Source organism: Daktulosphaira vitifoliae, unplaced genomic scaffold, assembly GCF_025091365.1.
Source record: "Daktulosphaira vitifoliae isolate Bord-2020 unplaced genomic scaffold, ASM2509136v1 Scaffold_4, whole genome shotgun sequence".
Lineage (NCBI taxonomy): Eukaryota > Metazoa > Arthropoda > Insecta > Hemiptera > Phylloxeridae > Daktulosphaira > Daktulosphaira vitifoliae.
Genome location: NW_026099575.1, coordinates 41,007,690 through 41,027,770, shown reverse-complemented (window position 1 = coordinate 41,027,770; position 20,081 = coordinate 41,007,690). Strand labels below are relative to the sequence as shown.

Here is a 20,081-nt window from a genome sequence, read left to right as displayed (position 1 = left end):
TCCCCGCCGGGGAGCCGGTAGTATAGTGGTAAGTATCCCCGCCTGTCACGCGGGAGACCGGGGTTCGATTCCCCGCCGGGGAGCCAGTTGATAGAAGGTGGTGTTAAACCAAAAATAAATGAGAAAAACTAGTTTTTCTAAGGGCGTCAAGCCGTTTATTAAGAAAAAAACAAGAATTGTAACACCGAAAAAAAAACAAAACAAATCGAGTGCGAACCAAAAGTAACAATCATAACAATACTAAAAATCCGTCGACACAATAAATACAGATGACCGAATTTGCGGTGGCGATTCAACCAAAGTGTTAGGTGTCACGAAGATGACTGACCGGACGTATTATTGCGGCGGGGTATACGACGCTAGGCATTTGTTGGACTTTACACCACGGCGATAACGCGTGTGTGTGACGGTCCGGTTTACAGTTAAGCGGTGGCTGAGAAGGAGCTGACACGACCGCGGGGTGTCAACGTGTGACAACGCCGTGGCCGTGTCAATATTTAAACACCAAGTGTTAAAAAGAAATGATTACTAGGACTTTTATTTAAATGATTAATTATAATAAAATAAAAAATGGCGATTTCAATGAAATGTTGAGTATTCCCCACAAATTTACTGTTAATAGTAAGTTCTTGATCACGTGTCAATCTGAAAAATATAATTTTTGTCATCGGGACAATTTTTTTTTTTTAATTTATAATATGTAACATTTTCCCTGTGGATAGGGGATAAGAATACTTCCACGGATTCTCTGCCGGCGTAAAATTTTTGTCAAATAGTGTGAGGTGTCCTCACGAATCAAACTTAGGCGAATTGTCTTTTCTCGGATGTATGCGGGGAGAACAGGTTTGTCGGACCCCAAGTAGTTGGGATTAAGGCGAGGAAAAACATGAATGTATAGCATGTAACATAAGCATTAATTTGATATATGTTTAAAGGACGCAGTATTTCCGAAACATTTTCAAAATTTAAGTTGAAAAAGTTGACTTTTGTAAAAAAAGATGCTCTTTTGAATCCCCCCTGTGAGTGAATAAAGGGTCGGATTAACAAGAAATTGTTATTAAATGAAAGGGAAATACCTAAGGTTTCAATATAAAAAATAATTATTTTTATTTGTTCATTTTTCAATAGAATATGGTAATTTTTAGAGAAAAAAAAGTCAAAATTTACCGATTTTTAAAATCGTAATTTTATGAGGGATTTTCACCATTTACGGGAAACGAGTGTAAAATTTTTAATTTTTGACAGTAATATCTTCAACTACATACGATTTGTGATATTTTGACGTATCGTTGAGAAAAATTGGTCCAGTGATGCTGAGAAAAATGAATGACAGATATAAAAATGTATACATTATATTTATTCTGTAAGTAATTGAGTGGGTTATAAATAAAAAACCCAGCACAGTGGGGACGTGGCATAGTTGGATCCAGTTTAGATTTAATCAGACAGTGATTAAAATCACTATCATAAGAAACGCTTCGATGCAAATCTGTAGATAGTGTTTAATCATAAGAAATTGATTGATAATTAAAAATGCAACATTAACTTCTATTTCCTTAATTATATTCAGATTAGTAATTCTTAGATTCAAAAATACAATATATATTTTTTAATTATACATTATATATTTTTGATAATTAATAGTTTTCAAATTATTATTGATTTTGATTTTTAATATGCTAAAAGTAATCATTTTTAACCTACTTATTTTTGTTCTTTAAAGTGAAAGTTTATAAAAAAAAAATTCGCAGGTTCACAGAATTGCTATTATCAATGGTAGTAAGGCATATTGTAGTGAGTTTATAAATTCACTACTGACAATATAAAAAGTATATCTATTGATAGTCATAATTGATAATAAACATTCCGTGACTGTGACAATGGCGTCATAAAAAACCAATTAGCTACCTGTATTTGTAATCTTTTGTGTATTATACATGTATATTAACTCAAAAATTTGAAACTTTAAATGTTTATATCTAATAAACAAATAAAGTTATATTAAAAATTCAAATGCCATTTTCAATTAATTAAAAATCCAAACATTTAATTAAATTAAAAATATGTGTTCCCATTAAAAAACACAAAGTTGACACCCTTACAAGACATAAGGGATGAACTTAAAAAGTATTAAATAGTTAATAATTCAAGAATAATGTGTAACTTAAAATAACAAAAAAAAAAAAAAATCTTTTTAAATTATTATTACTCTTTAAGTAATTGAGTGGGTTATGATAAAAAAATCACCCTGTATATGTAGCAATATAAATGTCAATTTAGTCCTGGACAAAATTTCTTTTTACAAAAACTGCATTCTGTTTCATCAATCATAATTTACATTCCCAAATTTACATTTTCGACAAAAATATTTCATAATTTCCTTATAATTTCATTATTTTATTTCAATGTATTCTTGAAATTATTAGTAAACATACAAATAAATTTTCATTAATTTAAGTAATTATAAATGAGTTATCTATGAACACTATAAATAAATTAAAACATAGATACATTTTCTTTTATATATTTTTATTTTCTAGGAAGATTTTCTTCAGTATATTATATTATTCAATGATTTTATTATGGTTTTTTTAGATTTATCCAATTTCCAACCAAATATGTTTTATTGTTTTTTTAAATTTGATGTTATGTTGTATAATTTTGAAGGTTTAATTATAGCATTTGTTCAAAATCACTGAAACAAGAATAAAATTATTATATTTAAAAAATATTTTCATTTTTTAATATAGTTTACAATTTTAATTATGTACATTATATTTTCTATTAATTCATATAAACATGATCTGATAGTTGTAAATAGTAAAATGACTAATTCCAATTGCTGAAAATTGCTCAATAAGTAAACACATTATTTATTAACATGAAATTTGAACTTTTAAGAATGAAAGGTGTTAATTTGTGATATAAGACTTATGTGACAAAATTTAAAATTTAAAGTTTATATTTAAATATTATATTGTAGTAAATCCTTAAAACTACACTGTATTAAAATAATTTTAGTTATAATTTACATATTATTATGTAACTTATAACCAATGTTCATAGAAAAAATATTCTATTAAAAATAATCTAATTGTTTTACAATTAGATTAGTAAGTATAGCAAATAGTATGATTTACTAATTATAGATTGATATCATTACATAATATACAGAATAGACACTAATAAAAAATATTGACAGCCAATATAGAGAGGTGATTAAAATAGTCGGCTATTTTGAATTAGGGGAATCAATGCGTCCAGATCGCTAAAATTAAACATCTTACAATATTTAATAATAACTAAAAAATTATTTGATCAAATTTTTAAAAACTCATTAATTATTTAATAGGTATATTAAAGTACTAATCATATTTAAGTGATATATTTTTAGAATAATTCTACATTTATATAAAATTAATTAATTTTTTTTTTATCATTATAATACAAATGATAGCATTACCTACAGAAAAATGATTTGAGGACTAATATTATATCTAGGGGTCAAAAATCATAAAATATGATTTGATGTTTTGACTACGATCGTTTTCGTTGAGGATATATGGAGTGATTAATTTATCTATAATCCCTAAAGTATTTGAAAAATAAAAATAAAATTCATTAAGACACATTTTTTTCAATTTATTAGTCATTAAACATTTATTCTATCCGTCTTGTAGTATACCTTAGTAAAGATGACAACTTTATTTACTAATATACACAATCAATTTATTAATTAGATGTGAATTATTAAAATCTTATTTATTAGATAATGATCGAATAAAGAAAATGACTGCTTGATAACAACTTTTAAACCAGTGTTTTGGTTGTTATTAACATTTTGTAATAACAGCTAAAAGGGATGCAATTTAAAATGCACTTAAAGTAATTAGCAATATAATATAAATATAATGCTGTATTTTGAAGTATCCGTATAACAATTGTACCTGACGTTTCAATTGCATCTGGTATAAATTATTAATTAGCTACTGTCAAATGTGAAAGTTAAAAAAAAAAAAGAAAAGAAAATGTAGATTATTGTTCTATTTAAAATCTTTTTGTTATTTAATTACACAATATTGGACGTAAGCCTAATAAAAAAAACAATACTGCATAAGATCCGCCGACAATTTATTAATAACGAATAATACAAAGACACAATCGAATATAGCTCTTCACCGCGGATATGAACTTGTTACATCATAGACTTTTATAAGTCGTACCTCAACCTCTTCCCTTGAATTTTGTCTATTGACAACGCTATATTCTTCACAGTAGCGAACTTATAGTAAAAAGAAAAAGTAATTGTACTGGTGGCTGACGAGTAGTTACCCCTAAGTCTTCTACGATTACTTAGGTCTTGACCGTGCTGATGGTTTTAGAATTTACCCTTTTAGTAGCCATCGAGTTTGGAGGATTGTGTTGACCAATAGTATTTCGAGTGGAGAACTCGCAAAAGGAGCTATAAAACATATTTTTACTGTGAATATTATTATTTTGTATAGAAGACCAGGCCAAGCTAGCGAACGGCACTATGAATAATCCCAATTAATTAGGTTTATTTAAAATTTAAAATTAAATTTAAAGTATTGATTCAAAACCAAAAATTATATAATAATATTTAACTTGAAAAATCACAGGTATATATTCTTATTATAATTACATTAAATTTTTTTTTATTTGGTATCGCTAAATGTATTAAAATTTAAATATAAAAAAAATTAATAGAAATTTTATTTATAATATCTATATTACATATAGATATAATGCATTTAGTATTAAACTAATTTGTATAAAATTCAAGAATAGTAAAATTATTAGTTTTTTTCAGATATTAGAAGTTAATTAATAAAATTAATTTGTTATTTAATATTGAGATTCCATAAATCCTTTAATTAATAAAAATAAATTATTAACTTATGAGATAACGTTATTTAAAAATAAAAAAATAAAAGTCATATAGCTTTATTGTGTCTTTTAGGATCAAATAGTTTTAATATGATATAATTTCAAATATTTTAATCTAATTTTAGATATATTTAAATTCCAAAATCTCTATAACTAGGTAAATTACCTTATTTAAATTAAAATTGACTCTATAATCAGATATTTTGAAATATTTGAACTCAAGTTTGATGTTCTGTTTATTTAATTAATCATGTTGGCATAATTTACCAACACTGTTGACAAATCAATATGCGCAACAATTAAGACAGTTGATCACTTTTTCTTAGTTCTCAGATTAAAAATAAAATTTGATGAAATAAATTTTTGAAGAAAGTTATTTTAAGAAGAGTAAAATCTAAAATCAATTATCTAATTATCTAAAACCCGAATTTTTTCAATTACTACTTTATTCGATGCACATAGCCAAATATTATAATACTATATATTATTTGTTTCTCAACATTAAAAGCTATTATCGCAACGAACTTAAATAGTTTTTTCAAAACACTATACTAAATTATTTTAGATAAAAAATATTTTACTTAGTTTTTTTAAGGACGAAATATAATAATAATTAATGATAAATTAACCGATTTTTTTTCCAGGAATATTTTTAATACCTTTTTTCTTTCAAACCATTTCCTTTTAGTTAACTTACTTCAAGTTTGAGCTTTCTCGATAAGAATAATTCGAAACATCCTTTAATGATAGCTTTGCACTCATCCATGCCACCCTTTGCTATAAGCTCTGTGATTGGATGAAGTTTTTTGCATAAATTTTCTCCAATATTATTAATCAATGCATATCCTATTGAAGGTATTTCATATAATTTTATAACAGTAGTAAGGTAATTTGAAAAAGTGTTATCTATAATTCCAAAACCTAAAAATATATATTAATTTAAAAATCTTGTACTTTATTTTCGCTGTTTTTAATGGTTAATAGGTAAAAATATAACCAATTAATTACAAAATAAAATAAAAATATGTAATAGTTAAAATATTTTCTTTACACAATTAATAATATGTATTATTTTGGTTATATATAATATTCACTAATTAAAATTTCTATTCACTCAGTGTCGAAAGTAGCAATAAATAATATCATGTATTATAAGTATTTATTTATATGAATAAATGTTTAAGAAAGTACAATGTATTTAGTACATAAGAGAATATTTTTTTGCCAAAGGTACTGTTTTATTCATAATTATCTTATGTAGTGATTTTAGATAGTATAATTTATTCACTCTGGTCTAAAAATATACGCGATGTATTTCGTTTTGTTAAGGAATTTGTCAATACTTTATATGTGGTTATTTTATATTGGTACTGCAATAAGTATTTCAGTGTCTGTATAAATTAAACTTAAGTAATTACATGTATTTGTAGTAGTAAAATGTTAGTAACATTAGTATATAGTTTGTTACATAGTTTGTAAACATATTGCATTATAAAATAGAAAATATTATAAGAATTAAAAAAATAATATTATTAAAATTAATATGCAGTCAGGGAATTGTATAATTACTAAGCTCATAAAATAAATGAGAGCCACAAAAAAAAAAAAAAAATCACATATTAAAATAATTTTTATATGAATAAGAAATTTCTTCAAACGAGGGTAATCTAAAGTGATGTGGTCCTTGATATTCATTGAAGTTATAGAATCTAAATAAGATAAAAATCTAATGAGTTCAAAATTTTTTTCCAATTCAAAAACTAGGTTTTTAAAATAAAATAAAATACAACATTTTATTTTGAGGTTGTGTCAGGTCGACAGCCGTCCTAAAAACCTTTGTCAAAAAAGTATGAGGAATACTGGACAAAACTTAGGTGGATTGTCTCATCTCGGATGTACGTGGGGATAACAGAAACTAGTTAAAAACGGAGAAGGCCAAGGAATAGCGTTTGATACCAGCTGGGCAACTTGTACGATAGCTGTTTCACTAGTCATTAGTACAGGTCTACCCAATGCTTGTAGTGTCAACGGTGTAGGGACATCTCCACTTAACTCTAGGCTGGACTCGTGTATAAGGAAGAAAGATATATACAAAGTAAAAATAGGTACTTAGAATGTTGAAACATTAACTGGTAGAAGTAGAGAATTAGTATAAGTATTGAAGAGGAGAAAAGTTAACATTTGTTGTGTGCAGAAAAATAAGTGGAAAGGAGAGAAATCAAGGGAAATAGGTGAGGGTTATAAAATAATATACTCAGGTAAGTCTAGTACAAAGAATGGTGTAGAGATAATAATGGATGAGGAGATGAAAAATAGAGTAGTAGAAGTAGCTAGAAAAAGTGACAGAATTATGGTCGTAAAATTGATATTCGAAGAAAAAGTGCTGAATGTAATAAGTGCCTATGCACCACAAGTGGGATGTGATGAAGATCCGGTGGTGGAAATTGAAAGAGGAAAATAAAAAGAGTTTGTAAAGACGGTAAAAAAGAGGACGGTGTGGAATGTCGAGGGAGACATAAATGATGTGTGGAATAGATTTGCTAGTTGTGTAAAGAACACTGCAAAGGAAATTGTTGGTGAGAGTAGTAGTAGAATGCCAGGAAACAAGGAAACTTGGTGGTGGGATGAGGCCGTTCTAAAAATCATAAAAAGTAAGAAAAAGCAATTCAAAGTATGGCAGAAGAAAAAGAGGAGAGAAGACTAGATGGAATATAAACGCTTGTGCAAAGAAGCCAAGTCTACAGTAAGTAAGGCGAGGTTTAAGAAGTATGATGAGTTGTATGATAGGCTAGGAATAAAGAAAGGCGAGAAAGAAATCTATAGACTTGCAAAGAAAAGAGAGAAAACATCCAAAGATTATCATTCTATAAGGTGTTGATAATAAGGTACTCTCGAGTGATGATGATGTGAAAAAAAGGTGGAAAAAGTATTTTGAAAAATTAATGAATGAAGCGTACCCAAAAGAGACAGTAGAGGATATCTCGTGAAATGAGGAACTGGTAGATATAATTAGTATGAAGTGCCAGTAGAAGTATAGAAAATATTAGGCGGTGTTGGCATAAGGTGGTTGAAGGAACTTTTAAATAAAATCTTATTAGAAGGGAATATTCCTAATGAATGGAGGAATAGTATTGTGGTGCCGATCTATAAAGGCAAAGGTGACATATTGAGTGTGAAAATTTGGGAAAAGGTAATAGATAAGAGAATAAGAAATGAGACACGGTATCTAAAAACCAGTTTGGATTTATGCCTGGTAAGTCAACAATGGAGCCAGTATTTTGTGTGAAGCAACTAATAGAAAAGTTTAGGGAAAAGAAGAAAAAGCTTTATATGTTATTTATAGATTTGGAGAAATCGTATGATAGAGTACCAAGAGAGGTCTAAAGTGGGCATTAATGAGAAAAGGAGTCCCGAAAAAGTACATTAACATAATAGAAGATATGTATGATGGCACTTGTACCAGGTTAAAAAGCGTAGGAGGAGTAACTGAAGGTTTCTGGGTAAGAGTAGGAGTGCACCAAGGTTTTGATTTAAGCCCTTACTTATTTTCTATTGTGATGGATGAAATTACTAGAGAAATACAAGGAAAGGTGCCATGGTGCATGTTGTTTGCTGACATGTTGTTAATATGAGAAAGTAGGGAAGAAATTAATCAAAGGCTAGAGGTGTGGAGATCAGCTCTTGAAGAAAAGGGTTTAAGAATAAGTAGGAGTAAGACAGATTATATAGAGTACGAGTTTGACAAAGGAGAACACGAGGTAGGTGAAATGAGGAGGTCAGTGACAATAGGCGAGGACGTGATTGGAGAGGTAGAGAGTTTTAAGTATTTAGGGTCAGTTGTGTAAAAGAGTGGTGGTATTGACGAGGATGTAAGACACAGAATTAAGTGCGAATAGTTGAAATGGAGAAAAACGTCTGGCGTTTTATGCGATAAAATAATTCCAATGAGGCTGAAAGGTAAATTCTTCAAGACTGTAATAAGGCTAGCTATGATTTATGGTTCAGAGTGTTGGGCGATTGATAAGAAAGTAGAGTAGAGAATGAGTGTAGAAGAGATGATTATCTCATGCTTAGATGGATGAGTGGAGTGACTAGAGAAGATAAGATAAGACATGAGGATATAAGAGGGAGTATAGGTGTAACGTCAATCGTGAATAAGATGAGAGAAAATAGACTTTTTGTAGTAACAACGATAATGGCTATGATGTGGCCATTGAAAAAAAAATAAAATACGATAGTAAACCAATATAAATTCTCGTTAATTGATTAAGTCCATTAAATCCCAAACATGAATTAATCATCAGTTATATTCGTATAAATGATAGTATTTTATCCGCTAAATACTACTGAAAGAATTATATGTAACACTAAAAATTTTACCAATAATCTGATTTTCTATAAGACGAGTGAAACCATTTTCTTTGAGACAGTTAACTAAGTTTGATTTATCATTCTGTATCGATAATTCATTTTGTTCATAATTAGCTAATACAGACACCTGTGTAAACTATAATTAATTTTATCATTTTGTCTAAAAATTAAAATTAAAACTATTACTTTACTCATTAAAATGAAAGTCAATAAACTGAATTAACGTATAAACTTAAAAAGATAAAATCTATTCCTTGGAGGAAACAATTGAATCAAAAAAAAAATAATAATAATAATTAAATTATATATATATATATATATATAATATTCTATAAATAACTATAGAGCTTATTATTGATTTACACTGTCGTTTATTCTAAGTGCAGCGACTTTATTTTCAGTGTTACAAATTTAAAAATGTTAAGAACTAATTAATCAAAATTTTATTGTTGATTTTTATTCTTAAATCTAACCTCTAAAAACTCAAAACTATAGTAAGTTAAAAATGTTTAAATTAAAAAAAAATTATTTCTTCTTAATTCTAATTTAATGAATTTCCACTGTATGTTTTACATTTTATTTCAGTTGATGTATGTTACTATACTTAAATTGAACTCCATACGGTTACCAAAAAAATTCTACTACACTATTTATATATTATTATGTAATATATACAACTTTTTTTTTTGTTACTAAAACAAAATATGTAAATTATTATTTAGACAAATCCTAATTAAAAGATAATTATATTCCTGTGATACGAATATTAGTTAATTTTTATAATTAATCACTGGGTAATACTCAAAAATACAAAAAGATAAATACAGATGTTAAATAGTCAACTCACTGATACTACATCTATAATGATAATACAAACAGTTACAGCTAACTTCATTTTTTGACGTTTAACTAGGAAAAATAAAAATTAATAAATTAGTTTAAACATGAATAATGATTTTTCATAAATAAAAATAACAAAATTCTACACATTTATTTACTTAGTAATGTTTTAAATTATTATAGAAGATAATTTCTTATTATAAATATAAACAATTTTCTTTTCTAAAAAAAAATTATTTAATATAATTTATTTATTAATCTCATAAATTTCATAAAAATGATAAAAATCAGCATTTAATTTTAATATTAATTAGTTCTTTTGATACAAGTTATAAAAAAAATGTGTATGTTGAAATATATTAAGTTTTATGAAATATCTCCAATAAAAAAATTAGTTACCAAAAAACTAATGTTTTTCTAAACTAGGTATTTGAGTGCAGAAAAATAATTTGTTAATTTGTATAACCTTACTCCATTAAATATATAATATATGAAATGTATGAATAGTATATTAAAAATAAAAAATGCAAAACAATACATATTATGTTCTATTTTTATTTTAATACCTGCACGTAACTATAAAATTTTCTTTTATTTTTCTTAAATAATCATATTATTCAAGTTTTTAAATATAGGCTGATTCTCGTAAGACTAAATTAAACTCAATTACTCTTAAAAAAATAAATTTTTGAGTTATGGTATTCTTTTATATTATTTTTGATTTATTTTCAACATTGATTAAATCTCTGTCATAAAACACTTTAATGCGTATTATGTGTACTTAATTATTTATAAAAAATTGATTATATACACAAACAAATATTTTCAAATGATTTTTGATGTTAACATTGTTTATTCATATATCACATTAAACAAGTTATATATGAACTAATTTATAATGATGATGTTCCATAACTATACAAAAAATTACAAAATCAGCTATTTTTACTGAAAATTGTATAAGTTTGACACAGATAGTTTTAGTGTCAATAAACGTTTTTTAAATATATTTTAAGTAATACAAATACACACAACAATGTCTAAATTATAACTGCAACGACACTGGTCGAGAAAAAAAAATAAATTTAAATAAACAAATATATACAAGAATGTGTTAAAGCTTTCATGGATTGACTTGTTGCTTTAAGTGCTCAAGGATGTATTCATGTGTTACAGTTGAGTTCTGATGTTTTGGACTATAGTTGCAGTCACCAACTAGCAATCATCACTTTGAAGATGAACTTTTCAATGAGTCCGAAACGTCAAAACTCGTCTGAAACATAGATAAATCCTTAAGCACTTCATGCAAATATATATAAATATTTTACAATTCAACAAAAAATATGTAATACAACTTATAATTTTAGTTATATATATATATATATATCCAAGTACCTTTTAATGTACGACGTGTGAAAAAAACGGCAGATAGAGTTAGATCACGTAGGACGACAAAAACAAGAAATAGCACTCACTGCCAGCGCTCAATGATCGACCGCGCTCCAGTAGATAGATTTTGCACCTTAGTTAAATAGCGAAGGTACTCTAATCAAGCTGGGCTTGTGATGTAATAAGGCGGCTGATAGAAAAGACGACGTTACCGTGTATTAAACGTGTCGCAAAATATACGGTACCGTGTCAAGTTTTGAACTAATTAGCCAATAACTTCTAGATATTAAGTTTTTGCATAATATTAGGTTTAAATTAATGTGGATTTAAAAAAAGGTCGGATTTTTAAACACAATCTAAATAAAAAAAAAAATTAATGTGATTTTTAATTCCCCATGTACATTGAACAACGATTGAATTAAAAAAAAAAATATGTCGTCGGTTAGTTCAAACTGCAATGATCCGTCTAGTTTAAAAATGTTCTTTCAATATATAGTAAAAACTTAACAGGTTTTAATTTGCTTGAAATGTTTATGGGTGTATCCACGTTTTCAGTTATGAGCTGACGTTTCCGACTCGTTGAATGGTCCATCTTCAGAGCGATAGTTACAGGCTCGTTGTAACTATACTGCAGTATAGTTTTTTTTACTTCAAACTGCCATAACTTTTTGAAAAGTGTATAGATCAATACAATTTTTTTTTACATTAGGTATTTTAGCTATCATTTGGTATATATATATTTTTTTTTTTTTTGAAAATCTGATATTTACCTGCCTACAGGAAATCAAAATGTTAACTTTTTAACTTTTAAAAATGTTCTGGAAATACTGACACTTTTGTATATATCTTAAATTAAAGTATATTACATTATACTTTAATTTGAAAAAAATTTTAAACTTTACGTTGTCTTTATGGTGAATTTGGCTACCGTATTAAAAAATATACTACTTTTATGTTAAACTTCTCGATTTTGTATTTTAAAATACCTTATAAGGGGAAACACTGATTTTCATAATTATTATATAAATCTAATTGACATAGCATAATATAGCCTACATGAAATTTTGTCAAAAAGTATAAGGAGTCCTGAACAAAACTTAAGCGCATTGTCCCATTTCAGATTTGCGCGTGGATAATAGGTGAGAGAAAATAAATTAGTTAGAAACAAAAAAGGCCTAAAGAATAAAGTGTTTGATACCAGCCAGACAACTTGTGTACAAGTTTACCCAACGCATTTAGTGTTAATTTCGGTGTATCATCATTCAACTCTAGACTAGATTCATGTATAAAAGAGAAAGATAGATACAAAGTGAGAATAGGTACGTGGAATGTTGAAACATTAGATGGTAGAAGTAGAGAATTAGTAAAAGTATTGAAGAAGAGAAAAGCTAACATTTGTTGTGTGCAGGAAAATAAGTGGAAGGAAGAGAATGCAAGGGAAATAGGTGAGTATTATAAAATAATATTCTCAGGTAAGTCAAATATTAAGAATGGTGTAGAGATAATAATGGATGAGGAGATGAAAAATAGAGTAGTAGAAGTAGCTAGAAAAAGTGACAGAATTATAGTCGTAAAATTAATTTTCAAAGAAAAAGTGTTAAATATAATAAGTGCCTATGCACCACAAGTGAGTAATTAGTAAAAATGGTTAAGGTGGTTTAATGAGGAACTAAAAGAATCTGTATTAAAAAGAGGACATAATGCAGTTTGTAAAGAGTTTAAGACTTGCCTGGGCTGGGTATGGGTGGAGAGCTGATTGGTCTCTTATAAAGATAGTTATGGTGAATCAATTAGATCGGAAAAGACCAAGGGAACATCCAAGAAAAGATTGCTAGATGTGGTTAGAAAATATCTGGAGGAGTTATAACCGTACTGAAATGGAAACTTGGATCTAGCTTATGCAAGAGAAGTATGGGGGAATTTTAGTTAGAGCTAAGGACCTAAGAACTTACGGAATTTTTTCTAAAAATTAATTAAGTATAAGCTTTGCAATTTTTTTACAGTTTCTAAATTTAGTAAATTATAGAAACTGTAAATATTATGAAATCGCTATTATAACCTTAATGAAACCGAAAATTTAGTCTTATAAATTTAAAAACCAAAATGAAATGTATAATATTTTTTAAAAATTGTATAATATTAACGTTTTGGAATCAAATTTTAAGTTCAACTGAGTTTTCAAGGGCTTCAAAATATTATAATATTTTTATAATCAATTTTTTGATATATAGTAAAAAAAATCGATACAAATAAACTAATCTATTAGATATAAGAAATATTTTCAAAAACTGAAATTATTTCAGTTCCTTGACTTGTCTTTAGTAATCGTACACAATATATAAAAAACATAGCTTCTTCTTAACTAAATATTATTTAATCATAAATCTGTTATCTGTAATAATACAAAAATAAGGTTACATGTGGGTGTATATGTGTATTATATATATATATATATATTAGGGTGGTCCTTAAAATACAAATTTTCAAAATTCGATTTACGCGCACCAAAAAATTGTTCTAATACATGTAAAAATAAACTGTGCAAAATTTGGTCCCGATAGGTTGACGTTAACACGTGCCGCAAGAGGGTTGAAAATTCGATCAAAAGGGTAGTTTTTCAGTTATTGTGCTTTATCTCAAAATATATGATTTTTACGTAAAAGTTTATAAGAAAGAAATTATACATATAATTATTTTACATAAAAAAGGTTATTAGCAAAAAACTCATAAGTCAAATATTTACCTCCTAAAAGTCAAAAGTTCCATAAATATTATGTTTACCAGTAAAATTCATATATTTCGGCAATTTAAGTATATACGATGAACCGTTCAAGTTATAAAAAAAATTTTCATGTAAAAGTTATTTGAAATTTAATTTTCTATTAGTTTTGTAGAAAAATAAAATTGTTTTACGTGTTTTCTGGCGAGGTAATAAAGAAAACTTATAAATAACAATCATTTTTCTATCATTTATCATTTTTTGTTTAGATAATGTTTTTGAGTTAAATTTGTTTAGTTCCTCAGAATATGAAACATAAGATGAATTGTCTGGTTATTCATATTCTTCAAAAACACGAGGGTTTATAACTTTTATGACTCCTAAATTAGTTTCTGCATTAGATCAATGCAAGATATCTGAAGCGATGCTGTGCATTTAATTATTTCTACTGCTGAAGCATTAGGTAATAACGTATAAAAGTTAATAAGCAACCGATCAACTATTCGACGGGAAAGATTATTTTTTAGTGAGAGAAAGGTAAATTAAATAAAAAAAAATTAAATTTCTGGATAAAAATAGTCTTGTCTTGCATTGGGATGGAAAACTACTTTCAGGAATTATAAATAGAGCTAAAGTTGATCGATTGCCAATCTTGGTATCATTTGAGGGAGTAAGTCAATTACTTAGGTTCCCAAAAATTGAGAGTGATTCTGGCGAGAATCAGGTAAATGCATTTTTTGATTTAATAAAGTTTGGGATGTAAAAAATAAAATACAGGCCTTGTGTTGTGACACAACAGCTTCTAATACAGGTCGCTTAAATGACGCTTGTATATTGCTTAAACAACTATTAGAGCGTAATGTGTTGTATTTACGATATCGTAGACATATTTTGGAATTAGTACTAAATAATGTTTTCGAGGTTAAACTTAATTTATGTACAACTGGTCCAGATGTATCAATTTTTAAAAATTTAAAGAATGTTTGATTAGTCTAGATTTGTTGAATTTTGATATTGGTATCAATGATATAATTATAAAAAATGCAGTTGAACACTAAAAATAACGTAAAAAAATTTTAATTAGAAACATTAATAATTCAACAATGTAGAAATTACTGCAAATAATTTATGTGTTATTTTTATGGGTGCAACACCCCTTAATGGTGTAAAATTTCACTACCCTAATGTTTTTCATCATGCTAGATGGATGTCTAAAGCAATTTATTCGTTAAAAATATACATGTTCAGAAAACAGCTTAAAATACGAGAAGAACATGCATTTCGTAATATTTGTGTATTTTTGGTAAAAGCTTATGTCAAGGCTTGGTTTAAGGGATCTATTGCCATACAATCAGCATTTAATGGTTTATATTTCTTAAAAGTTATAATTAATTATCCTGATTCTTTTATATCTAAAGCTGCAACACAGAAATTTACCAGACAGTGTGCCGGCTGATATTAAACTAAAAATAGTTGAGGCATCAAGAGAGACATCACAAAAACAAGATAAAAAAAAAATAAATAAACATAAATGATACTAAACTATTTAAAAAAAAAGAACTTGATAGATTTTTTGGAAACTCATCCTCATAGCTAGGTTGAAAATCCTGATTTTCAAAATGGTTTGAAAGTTTTATCTAATCCTCTTGTGACAAACGATATAGCAGAGAGAGGTGTAAAACGTATGCAAGAATACAATGAAATATTAACTAATGATGATGAACAAAAATAGTTTCTACTACAAGTCGTTAATGATTATAGATCACAATTTGGAGATTGTACTAAAAATTCATTGATGAATAATAACAATTAATAATCCTATCAAAAACAAAATTTTTTTTATATTGTGACTACTAGAAGAATGATTTTTAATATTATTTAATTTTATAATATTTTATGAGCATTAAGATCATTTTTCATATTTTTTTTAGCATTTCATTATTGGTTTACTTATTTTATTTGAGTTTGAAAAAATAAAAAAAAAAATCGTTATTTTTTAAATTATCATAGAAAAATGATTGTTATTTATAAGTTTTCTTTATTACCTCGCCAGAAAACACGTAAAACAATTTTATTTTTCTACAAAACTAATAGAAAATTAAATTTCAAATAACTTTTACATGAAAATTTTTTTTATAACTTGATCGGTTCATCGTATATACTTAAATTGCCGAAATATATGAATTTTACTGGTAAACATAATATTTATGGAACTTTTGACTTTTAGGAGGTAAATATTTGACTTATGAGTTTTTTGCTAATAACCTTTTTTATGTAAAATAATTATATGTATAATTTCTTTCTTATAAACTTTTACGTAAAAATCATATATTTTGAGATAAAGCACAATAACTGAAAAACTACCCTTTTGATCGAATTTTCAACCCTCTTGCGGCACGTGTTAACGTCAACCTATCGGGACCAAATTTTGCACAGTTTATTTTTACATGTATTAGAATAATTTTTTGGTGCGCGTAAATCGAATTTTGAAAATTTGTATTTTAAGGACCACCCTAATATATATATATATTGACCAAGTTTGGGTATTTTTGGGCATTTGGTCAATTGGTGAGCAATGAGGTTCTAAAAGTTGACACCCTTACCAGGCATCAGGGATCAACTTAAAAAGTATTACATAGTTAATAATTCAAGAACAATGTGTACTGAAGATAACCAAAAAAAAAAAAAACTGTTTAAATTATTATTACTCTTTAAGTAATTGAGTGGGTTATGATAAAAAAATTACTCTGTATAAATGTGTTGTCATTAATCTTTTATAATATTTATCACACATGAATTAAGTTATTTACAGTAAATGTCTTTTTAGATAAACATAAATTATAATTCGACTTATTAGTATTAATAGTATAATTACTAAAATTACTATGTCTATGTTCAATAAGAAAAATTATCATTGTAAATGTAGTGGATTAAAATGTTTATAATTTTTGTTAATATATTTTTTTTTTCGGTATTTGTGTATTGATATGTGCATTCATAATGAGGATTCATATTTATTTCATATATAAGGTACTTATTATTAAATACATGTTTATGCAAAGAAAAACATTTTTTCTTTTTGAGAAAAATAAAAATATATATATATTAAAAAAATCTTGTTTTTTTTAAATAGTCTTAATAGTTTTAAATAAATAAATTGTATTACTTTTATTAAATAAAAAGAATACATACCATATGATGATACAAATTTTATAATAAATATTTTTGTAATAATAAAAATATAGATATTATAATTTTAACAAGTAATAACATAAAAAAAATATATATACTTATGTTATTTAATAATAATTGTATTATAGATTTTATATCAGCGTTATTATGTGTTTTATTATTTCTATTTAAATATTCACCATTCATCTTCTATCATTATGTCATCTTGATTTTTAAATTGCATTTTTATATATTCTATTGTTTGTTTGAAATCATTATTTTTATCAAATTTATATGGGTAACCCTTTATATTTTTGTTCTTTATAAAAAGATGATATTTATCTTTTACATTAATATAACCATGGTCCATGTCAAAGTACCATAAATCATTTTAATCAATATTTTCTTTCTTTTGAGTACAATTAATTGATAGATCATATTTTTTATTTAATTTATTTAAATCTGCATATTCCAAATTTATGTTATGAGTTATTATGTGATATATTAAGTTTTTCCAATAATTATCTGTTACTTTACTGGAAACGTCTAGGACATTTTTACAATTTAAAAAATTATTCCATTTTTTATTACCTATATCTAATTGTATTAATGGTGAATATTTCATTACATAATAGTTTCTCATTGATATTTCTACATCGAATTGAGATAAATATGCTATATCGTCTATTAAAAAATAAATGTTTTTGTCTTTAAAATAATATTCAATACCTTTAAACTATTGATGATTATTATTGTATATATGATAATTCTGGCAAAGTAAATTTTTCTTATCAGCACACCCAGGACATAAATTTTGAATAGAACACATTTTGCTTGTTTTCCACCACGCCGTTTTTATTTTATTTTTACAGGTTGAATCCATTCTACAATTAATTTAGATATATGTTAATTTGCATGATATAGAATATATTATTTGAAAAAATATATATAAAATTTATTTATTTATAATATCTTTGAAAATAACGTTTAAGACGTTTTATGTGAATGATGTCATTGACTTTCTGTTTATTTAAAATTAGTTCCATTTCATCATTTATATCATTAATCCTTTTTATGACTTCATATGGTCCACGATATTTAGGAGCCAATTTTGATGATTTATCAGTTTGATGAAATGGATATTTGACTAATACTAAATCTCCCGGATGAAAAGTTAAAATAACATATTTTTTATCATAATTATCTTTTTGTATCTCTTGTTGTTTTTCAATTATTTTTGGAATTTTTATTCGTATGTCATGCAGTACTTCTAATGATTTTATTATATTATATGGTAAATTGTCAGAAATGATTTTATTATCTATGGAAAAATATGGTTCAAATACATGCATTAAATAAAATGGAATGTAACCTGTACTAGTTTGTGGAGTTGAGTTATATGCCAAAGTTACATAATATATGGTCATATAGTAATATGACCATTTAGATTAATCATTATTTTCAATATAATTTCTTAAAGATGCGCATAGATTACCATTTATTTTTTCTACAAGACCTTGAGTTTGGGGTGAGTAAGCTATTGACCATCCTTGTTTTATTCCCAGGTTTTTATAAATTTCTTGTACCATATTATTTTTAAAATGAGAACCCCTATCTAAGGTTAATTGTTGATAAACACCTCATTGTGAAACAATTTGAATTATAAATTTAACTTCAGCTGTATTAGACTCTACTGCTTTAGTAAAAATATATTTTGTATTATGGCATGCTGCCACTAAAACATTTTTTTTTTTATTACTTGAACTTAATGGACCCATATAATCGAAAATTAAGCGATTTAATGGCTTAGATGTTAGTGGTTATGTTATGTTAGTGGTATGTTATAGGGTGTAATTGTCCTATAGGTTTTCCACTCAATTTTTTATTTATTTGACAGTTTGGATAAGTTTTAATGAATTCGGTTACATCATTTAGACATGGTAAAAATCTTTCATCTTTCAAGAACACAATCTTTTTGTGTTCGTGGTGTTTTATTTAAATTCAGTAATTGCTTTTGTATTTCTATCTATAGGCGTTATGCCTTCTTTATTAATTGTATGACCAAGTAGCTCTATTTCACTATAAAAAAAATTACATTTACTTGTTTTGAAAGAAAAATTATAAGTATTCATTATTTCAAAAACTTTTTTTAAATTATCTAAAGATTCGTGAAAGTTTTTTCCAAAAGAAGTTAAATAATCTATATATATGATTAATTACTTATATAATAAAGAAGAAAAAATGTCATTTAATGTTCTTTGAAAAATAGCGCTACTATTTTTAAATCCTTGTGGCAATCTAGTAAAAGTAAAAAGTCCTAATGCTGAAGTAAAGGCTAATTTGTATTGATCTTTAGCTTTAACTAGTATTTGAAAAAAAGCACTATTAAAATCAAGTAAATTAAAATATTGTGAATTTTCTAATGTTCGTAATTAATCGGCAGTTCTTAGTGTAGGATGTAAATCTGATTGTACTCTATTATTAAATTTTTTATACAAAACAACCAATCGATACGAGTCTTTGTCTTTTTTATTTACTAAGAAGCCGGTGCCAAAAATTTGAAGTGATTGGTTTTATAATATCAGCTTCTATTAGTTTATCAATATGTTTTTAGCTTCGATGCGAAGCTGAGAAGGTATTGGTTTTACTAAGATGTGTTTTTTTTTTTTTTTTTTTTTTTTTT

At 26.1% G+C, this 20,081-nt stretch overlaps 1 protein-coding gene, 1 long non-coding RNA gene and 1 other non-coding gene across 5 annotated transcripts in view; 1 reads left to right on the top strand and 2 right to left on the bottom strand.

The window, feature by feature from the left end:
• Trnad-guc (transfer RNA aspartic acid (anticodon GUC)) lies at positions 1 to 83 on the top strand. Its single transcript has one exon. It is a non-coding gene; the product is annotated as a tRNA-Asp (tRNA).
• Positions 84 to 2,064: 1,981 nt separating this feature from the next.
• LOC126905621 (uncharacterized) lies at positions 2,065 to 10,605 on the bottom strand. Of its 3 annotated transcripts, none has more exons than XM_050685508.1 (5): positions 10,519 to 10,605; positions 10,127 to 10,188; positions 9,289 to 9,406; positions 5,606 to 5,829; positions 2,065 to 2,695 (listed from the first exon to the last, which is right to left on the bottom strand). In XM_050685508.1, exons 2-5 carry the CDS (start codon positions 10,172 to 10,174, stop codon positions 2,693 to 2,695), a joined length of 393 nt encoding a protein of 130 aa, XP_050541465.1. In that variant the 5' UTR covers positions 10,175 to 10,188; positions 10,519 to 10,605; the 3' UTR covers positions 2,065 to 2,692. The 3 variants fall into 3 exon arrangements, with proteins under 3 accessions (XP_050541465.1, XP_050541464.1, XP_050541463.1); XM_050685507.1 differs by lacking the exon at positions 10,519 to 10,605 and adding an exon at positions 10,278 to 10,345 and having other exon boundaries at positions 9,289 to 9,415; XM_050685506.1 differs by having other exon boundaries at positions 2,066 to 2,695; positions 9,289 to 9,415; positions 10,519 to 10,600.
• Positions 10,606 to 11,045: 440 nt separating this feature from the next.
• LOC126905622 (uncharacterized) overlaps positions 11,046 to 20,081 on the bottom strand; it is a 15,222-nt gene continuing 6,186 nt past the window's right edge. Inside the window, exons 2-3 of the long non-coding RNA XR_007704060.1 lie at positions 18,128 to 18,282; positions 11,046 to 11,392 (exon numbers count right to left, since the gene is read on the bottom strand). This is a non-coding gene — a long non-coding RNA (uncharacterized LOC126905622). The remainder of the gene's footprint in view (positions 11,393 to 18,127; positions 18,283 to 20,081) is intronic.

What these genes read in the sequence shown, in the direction of transcription:
- LOC126905621 (XM_050685506.1), bottom strand. Translation starts at nt 10,174, where the DNA reads ATGAAGTTAGCTGTAACTGTTTGTATTATCATTATAGATGTAGTATCA. An exon ending in TCATTATAGATGTAGTATCA is followed by an intron (nt 9,416 to 10,126) that starts GTGAGTTGACTA and finishes AATTAATTATAG; the next exon opens with TTTACACAGGTGTCTGTATT. An exon ending in TATAGAAAATCAGATTATTG is followed by an intron (nt 5,830 to 9,288) that starts GTAAAATTTTTA and finishes ATATATTTTTAG; the next exon opens with GTTTTGGAATTATAGATAAC.